Here is a 7705-nt window from a genome sequence, read left to right as displayed (position 1 = left end):
TTTATTCCTCAAGAAACAAATTAGAAATCTATGGTGCTCTACACACTGCCACATCAGCACAGTATTGAATGCAGTGTCAAAGAAAGTCAGCACAGTATTGAATGCAGTGTCAAAGAAAGTCAGTTCCGCATTTTCCTTCTCCGTCAAAAGATGGGTAAATCATACAGAATGTTTACCATGCTCATCAAACTTTTCTATTAAACGAGACAGCAAAATGTGGATTCTAGAAAACATTTTACTACAAAAATGATCCTCAAATTTCACACGAACTTCGAAGTACAAATCCATCGAGGACTCATCCAACTCTCGTTTGACAGATTTCTGAAATCTACAAATACCCCCCGATATCCCCTAGAATTCTTATTCAAGAAAGAAATCTACCTCTCTCGAAATAATTCGAAGGACAGAAGATCAGAGTGTTCGTGAGTTTCCCTTTCTTTTCGAATCGTTATTAGTTTTCATGATCGATGCAAATGCTTTTCTTTGATTTCTGGAATTGAAGGTTGAATTTTTCGAGTTCTACATTCATTTTTATCCGTGAAATATGTGAATTTTTTTTCATTAGGATTTTTATTGTTAAAAAATTAATCTTTTAAGATTTCAGTGTTCTTAGCTTAAATAGACTGATTAATCTATGCTTCTTCAGCTTTTACAATTGTACATTTGGTACAATTTTGTAATTTCATTTTTTTTTTTTTTTAATTTTAATCTTTATCCATGAAAATCTTGAATTTTTTTTTTCCGGATTTTTATGGTAGGAGATCTTTATCTTTAAGTTTTCAATGTTCTAGACTAATTGATTGAACGATCTTGTGTGTGTTTTTGTTTTTCGTCGAAGTTATATAGTTAGTAATTTTCCTACTCTTTTGACAGTTTGTGCGTTTTTTTTATGCATCTTTTTCAAACTTTTAGTGCTTATATTTCACACTTCTACTTGTTGAAAGTTTATGATTTTAGGAGGTTTCAGTTGTAATCCTTGAACCCACATTTTGATTCTTTGCTTCTGTTCTTTCTCAGGATTTCAGAAACATCAAAGAACAGAAATGTGGAGAAGAAATATGATCCCTCTTTTGGGATTTCTCTTCTTATGTTGCTTGGCAACTATAGCAGAGGCAGACTACTTACCTTATAAAGACCCAAAACTGCCAATCAACCGTCGAATCAAGGATCTTATGGATCGAATGACCCTAGAGGAGAAGATTGGTCAAATGGCACAGCTTGATCGATCAGTTGCAACGCCTGAGGTTATGAAAACTTACTCCATAGGTAAACTTATATTTTTTTTTGCTTACTCTAATATAAGAATCTAATACCCAAAAATATAAAATAAAATGGACTGACGTTGTGGATTGTTTGTAATTTTCAGGGAGTTTGTTGAGTGGTGGAGGAAGTGTTCCACGTCTTCAGGCCACTCCAGAGGACTGGGTTAACATGGTGAATGCTTTTCAGAATGGTTCTCTATCTAGCCGTCTTGGCATTCCGATGATTTATGGAATTGACGCGGTTCATGGACACAACAATGTGTACAAGGCGACGGTATTCCCCCACAATGTTGGGCTTGGATGTACAAGGCAAGTATCTAACACTCCATTACATGGAAATTGCTCTTATAGTACGTGTTAGCATCTATCAAATTTTCAAGAATTCTCATTTCAGATACCATATCCACCAAACTTTCTCATATAATAATACTGTATCAGCAATCAAAAACTCGCTAACTTTTGTTCACTAGATCTTCTGATTATGTTTGAAATATAATTTAGCAGGAGTATCCCACTGAGAAGTACAGAGTGGGTTCTGTGACTTCCATTTTGGTTCACCTTGATCAGGTCCTCAAAGCCATAGTTAAGTTTAACTTTAACAAGGCTTGCTTGGTTGCAGGGCTAGCTATTTTCGTTAAATCTACACCGCACATAAAAAATAAAAGAAACAATTAAGTATTTTGATTGGAGCACTGGAATGATTACTTGCTTGACTCACAAACCGATCATTGAAAATCTAAGTGAAATTTGAATTGTCCATTGCGTCTTTTATCCTACCTTAACTGTAGTAGAAATTTTAAACTTGATAGAACTTTAGAAAATTAAAAAAGATTTGTGCTTTTATCTATCTGTGATTTTATCGATATTCTCTCATGTCTAACTCGCTATTAATGATCAACTTCCCATCATGTAGGGATCCACAACTTGTCAAGAGAATTGGTGCTGCTACTGCTCTTGAAGTTAGGGCTACAGGAATCCAATATGCTTTTGCCCCATGTATTGCGGTAAATAACCAAATCCGACAAAAACTTGCTTTCATTCTGCTAAATTCCTGATGTATTTGAATTAGTTTTACTTTGGGTAAGCAATTTTGAGGCTTTGAGTTTTCTCTGTTTCTTGAGTTTTAATCTTTTTGAACCTATACAGGTTTGCAGAGATCCAAGATGGGGTCGGTGTTATGAGAGTTATAGTGAGGATCACACGATCGTCCAAGCAATGACAGAAATTATTCCTGGATTACAGGGAGATATCCCACCTGGTTCTCGAAAGGGAGTCCCTTATGTTGGTGGAAAGTAAGAGTTTACTTCCTTCTCTTTTTAAGCACATATACTCCACAATAAAGTTGAATTTGGTTTATAATCCATAACAATTATCTTCTTAACTCTGTGTAGGACAAAGGTTGCGGCTTGTGCGAAGCACTTTGTGGGTGACGGTGGCACAGTCAAGGGCATCAATGAGAACAATACAGTGATCGACTGGCATGGTTTGCTCAGCATCCACATGCCTGCTTACTACAATTCAATCATCAAGGGTGTCTCAACTGTCATGGTTTCCTACTCAAGCTGGAATGGAGAGAAGATGCATGCTAACCGTGCACTTGTCACCGGTTTCCTCAAGAACAAACTTCGGTTCAGGGTAATAGCCATTTAGTAAATGTGGATTTCTCTGTTGTTGCTCAAACTTGAAGAAACAAGTCTAACTATTGTGTATTCTGCCTGAATTATTAGGGTTTTGTCATCTCCGATTGGCAAGGCATCGACAGGATCACCACACCACCTCATGCTAACTACTCACACTCTCTCAAAGTAGGGATTCACGCCGGCATTGACATGGTAAGACACAGTGGCTCCCTTTTATATATAAATTTCAACTTTGGTTTAACAGTGTTTTTCTTTTCCTTTATCATTCTCCGATATAACTAAATTTCAATGAAATATGTCACAAAATCATTAAAGCTCCAATTCATTCCGGGTATTTTGCAGGTCATGGTTCCCTACAATCACACCGAATTTATTGATGATTTAGCCTACTATGTCAAGAACAATGAAATTCACATGAGCCGGATTGACGATGCTGTGAAGAGAATTTTGCGTGTTAAGTTCACCATGGGTCTATTTGAAAACCCTATGGCTGATTTCAGTCTGGTCGATCAGCTTGGAAGCCAGGTTTGTTCGTTCATTAGTTGCATTCTTTCAGTCCTTAAATAACACAACTCCATCAGAACCCATGAAAGATTACTTCCATGACCTATTGTGTTTCTTTTAATGAATGTTCATTGTCTACTACTAATTAGGGGTGCAATGGGTCAGGTTGTGTTCGTGTCGTGTTGAGGTAAGGGTATTATGAAAATTTACCAAACTCAAACCCAACCCATTTATAAATACGTATACCTGACCCAACCCATATATAACCCTATTTAATAAAATTCTAATCTTTATTGGAAAAAATAAGGTCCTTTTCCACTGCCAAAAATAAAATGTCATTACTAAAAATAAAGTCAGACAACTGTAAACTAATTTTAATGGTGAAAAATAACTTTTTTTGAATTTCTTTTTCAAAGTTTGTAGAATTTTGTCCTTAACAATCATGTGGCATTAGATCATGTTTTTGGATGCCATAAGGTGATGTGGTTAGAACACTTTCCTTACTAACTCAGTAAAGAAAGTGTTTTTCAATATTATTATTATTATTATTGGCTAAGCAAACTGTATTTCATTATCACATGAGACATAACAGCCTTACTTGGTAATATCTTAAATCTTGGTAATATTTTGTCCTTAACAATCATGTGGCATTAGATCATGTTTTTGGATGCCATAAGGTGATGTGGTTAGAACACTTTCCTTACTAACTCAGTAAAGAAAGTGTTTTTCAATATTATTATTATTATTATTGGCTAAGCAAACTGTATTTCATTATCACATGAGACATAACAGCCTTACTTGGTAATATCTTAAATCTTACTGAGAGTCATTTTGCCAATATTAAGAATCAAACACTACATACCTCTAGATTTTAATGAAAAAATGGAGTAAAAAAATATAAATATATATAAATAACTTATATTAAGAAAATTGTTTTTTTTCTTTCCCAAACTAAAGCTTAACCATTTATTAATTTAAAAATATCTTAAAACACCCTTTATATTTTATAGAATTTGATTAAAAAAATGTATTATAAAAAAGTTCTAGGAAATTCTAGAAAAATGAGTAATTAAAAAAATTCTTAAATAATTGCTGACATATTTAAGATTACACAGATTAACTAAACAGGTTAGGCGGTTTGACGCCCAAAACCCAAATCCAACCCATTTAATAATCATGTTAGACAGGTTGACACTATTATGACCCAAACCCAATTAGGCTTGACACAAACCAGCTAACTTCATGTCTTTTTCGAGTTGTGTTTGCGGGTCGTGTTGAGATTGCTACCCGTACCCCTACTACTAATGATGAAACCACTGGTTTCTTGAACAGGCACATAGAGATTTAGCAAGAGAAGCTGTGAGGAAATCACTTGTACTTCTGAAGAATGGCGAATTTGCAGACAAGCCCGTGTTGCCTCTCCCCAAGAAAGCATTGAAGATCCTCGTCGCTGGAAGCCATGCCAACAATTTGGGCAATCAATGTGGTGGGTGGACAATCTTGTGGCAAGGAGTTGAAGGAAATAACCTCACATCTGGTATGTGTCCCTTCACTAAATTCATTGATCTCTTTTATAAAAAGAAACCAGTATCCAATTTTAATAAGAAAGCATTTTCACTAATGGAACACTCTTCTAAATAATGAGCAGGAACTACCATCGTTAGTGCCATCACAAGTGCAGTTGACCCAAGCACCGAAATCGTCTACAGTGAGAACCCAGATGCCGACTTTGTCAAGTCCAACGACTTCTCCTATGCCGTTGTTGTTTTGGGCGAGTCTCCTTATGCAGAGACTGCAGGCGACAACATGAATCTTACCATCCCTGAACCTGGGCCGAGCACAATCACAAACGTGTGTGGATCAGTAAAGTGCGTTGTCGTTCTCGTCTCTGGCCGACCTCTCGTTATTAAGCCTTATCTCTCCCAGATGGATGCCCTTGTGGCTGCATGGCTCCCAGGCACTGAAGGTCAGGGTGTGACTGATGTTCTCTTCGGAGACTATGGATTCACTGGAAAGCTTTCGCGCACTTGGTTCAAGACCGTTGATCAGCTCCCAATGAACGTTGGGGATGCACATTATGACCCACTCTTCCCAGTTGGGTTTGGTCTAGAAACCAAGCCGATTACATCAACATAGGGAGCTAGTTGTTTTCTTTGCATAGTTACATTGAAAGTTCCTAGTATTTTTTTTTTTTTTCTTTTTTTCCATTTAGTTGAGCAAGATTTGCCTTTATATAATTTAGTTACAGATACCATTTAAACCTATTTTGCACCTTTGTGAGGATTGATTTTGATATTAAATTTAATTAGGCATGTTTACTGGTTGTGGCTAAAGTTTGAGAAATCACATAACCATTTATAATCTTACCCTTGGCTTATCTAACAAAGCATTTAATATCTAAATCAAAGATCTTTGAAAGATCTCAGTTAACATTTTCTACTTAGATTTCCCTGTTAAATCATTTGATGCGATTAAAGGATATAAATGTTTTCTATATTAGTTAGGTGATCATCTCTTGATCAAAATTTGCAGTATGTTCTTGGCATGGTCTGATATTGATACATTTTATACATACAATTCTTTAAATTCAACAATAATTCTAAGTTGTCCCCAACAATAGAACCAAAATTAACAACCTCAGTCTTATGACGTATCCGCAACAGAACATCATTTATCATTTCAGCTTGGTACAAAATAGGGCACCCAATAAGCCAAAAGAACCATGTGTGAGCGTGAGCATGAGCATTTTAAAGTATTTAGAAGATATGAAATATTCCTATATGGCAATTGAAATTTTTTTATCAAACAGGATATATGTAAATTTAATTTTATAATCATTTTCAACTAAATTTAAATAAATGCATGTAAGTAAAACAAGAGAATTTTCATTACCGAATAGGGCAGATTCCCTATATGCTAAATATGGTACAATAATTTTGGCATCTCAGTCAACTAGTTTGGTAAAACACTCAGAAAGTAATGTGTTTTTTAAATATTTAGATTAGATTAGAAGTGGAGATATCCCTATATGATAATGTAATTTTTTTTTTTACTAAACTGGGTACTATTGTTCTTGCATTTATTTAAATTTACTTTTATACCTTTGGTTTTTTTTTAACTAAGGAAAAATAACACTACGTGAAAATACACAAAATTTGACGGCCCAAAACCGTCGAATTATGTAACCATTCATCGGCCTTGACCGTTGAATTGGGCCTTGTCGAAAAAAAATTCGACGGTCCAAAACCGTCGAATTTTAAAAATTAGACGGCCCAAAACCGTCGCATTTAGTAATTCGACAGTTGAAAACTGTCGAATTTAGAATTTTTTAACAGAATTTCGACGGCTTTAGACCGTTGAATATTATATTTTCGACTGTTGACTTAATTTAAAGACTAATGAAAACTTTTTTTTTTATGCATTTGTCTTCAACTCATACCTGCGAAAAAAATCACACATTCATATCCATATCGGCATTCACATCCCATCCACACCAATTTGCATACAAGTATTCAATTCATAGTATCAAAGAATAATAAGATTTTTTTAAAAAAATTTACTTATATAAGTCAAAATTGTAATCTCACAAATTGTAAGAATTCCTGAGATCATGTTCACATACATCAATGTAATGAAGTCTAAAACCTAAAACAAGGTTTTACCATCCACTCTTGATGGCATGGACCTAAAACAACCAAGTTCAATCATGTACAATGAGTGTTTTCTCCGTTGAATTCAGATTTCACAGTAACTTGAAAGACCTCTCGCCATCAAATTGTACCACAAATGAAAGAATTTTAGATCTTCACCTTCAACTTTTGGAAATCAAAAAACACCCAAAGTTCATTGGTTCTAGTTGGCCAACTCAAAGTTTTTTATTGTTTGACTCCATGAAAATGATCCCATAGAGCTAAAAAAGCTACTCCAGTTTGGGAGATGAACACGCTTACTATGCCTTGGTACCATCCTGCCACTGCTGTCTGTTTCTAGCACCAAAAGCACGTCCTGCCTCACCATGAGCTGAAGGACTTTAGACTTCTTCCTTGCCTTAGCAACAACCCTGGAGATTTCTTCTGCATTCAAACGTGCCGGTGCTCTTCACTGTTCTATACATCTGCATGAACACGACACACACCCAAAACGGTAAATGACTCTTCACATCAATTTCAACTAATGCACCATCTGCATGTGTATACTTATTAATGTTGCACTCCATATACTCTTATCTTTATCGGATTTATTTGAAAGCCCTTAAATCCAAAGTTGTTTTGCACCTATCCCTTAATACTCTTATCAATT

The 7705-nt window shown here is 35.3% G+C and overlaps 1 protein-coding gene across 2 annotated transcripts; it reads left to right on the top strand.

Moving 5' to 3' along the window:
• Nucleotides 1-259: 259 nt before the first annotated feature.
• Nucleotides 260-5733, top strand: LOC147381803 (uncharacterized). Of its 2 annotated transcripts, none has more exons than XM_086429957.1 (10): nt 260-422; nt 1018-1266; nt 1367-1571; nt 2176-2266; nt 2409-2554; nt 2654-2897; nt 2990-3094; nt 3245-3427; nt 4739-4943; nt 5055-5733. In XM_086429957.1, the coding sequence occupies exons 2-10, from the start codon at nt 1044-1046 to the stop codon at nt 5540-5542; spliced, it is 1890 nt and encodes a 629-aa protein (XP_086286083.1). In that variant the 5' UTR covers nt 260-422; nt 1018-1043; the 3' UTR covers nt 5543-5733. The 2 variants fall into 2 exon arrangements, with proteins under 2 accessions (XP_086286083.1, XP_086286084.1); XM_086429958.1 differs by having other exon boundaries at nt 260-502.
• The last annotated feature ends 1972 nt before the right edge of the window (nt 5734-7705 follow it).

This window comes from Akebia trifoliata, unplaced genomic scaffold (assembly GCF_017979445.1).
Source record: "Akebia trifoliata isolate Shusen 1 unplaced genomic scaffold, ASM1797944v1 Contig00249, whole genome shotgun sequence".
Taxonomy (NCBI): Eukaryota; Viridiplantae; Streptophyta; class Magnoliopsida; order Ranunculales; family Lardizabalaceae; genus Akebia; species Akebia trifoliata.
The sequence above is the reverse complement of the archived record's forward strand: the minus strand, read 5'-3'. Positions and strand labels throughout refer to the sequence as shown.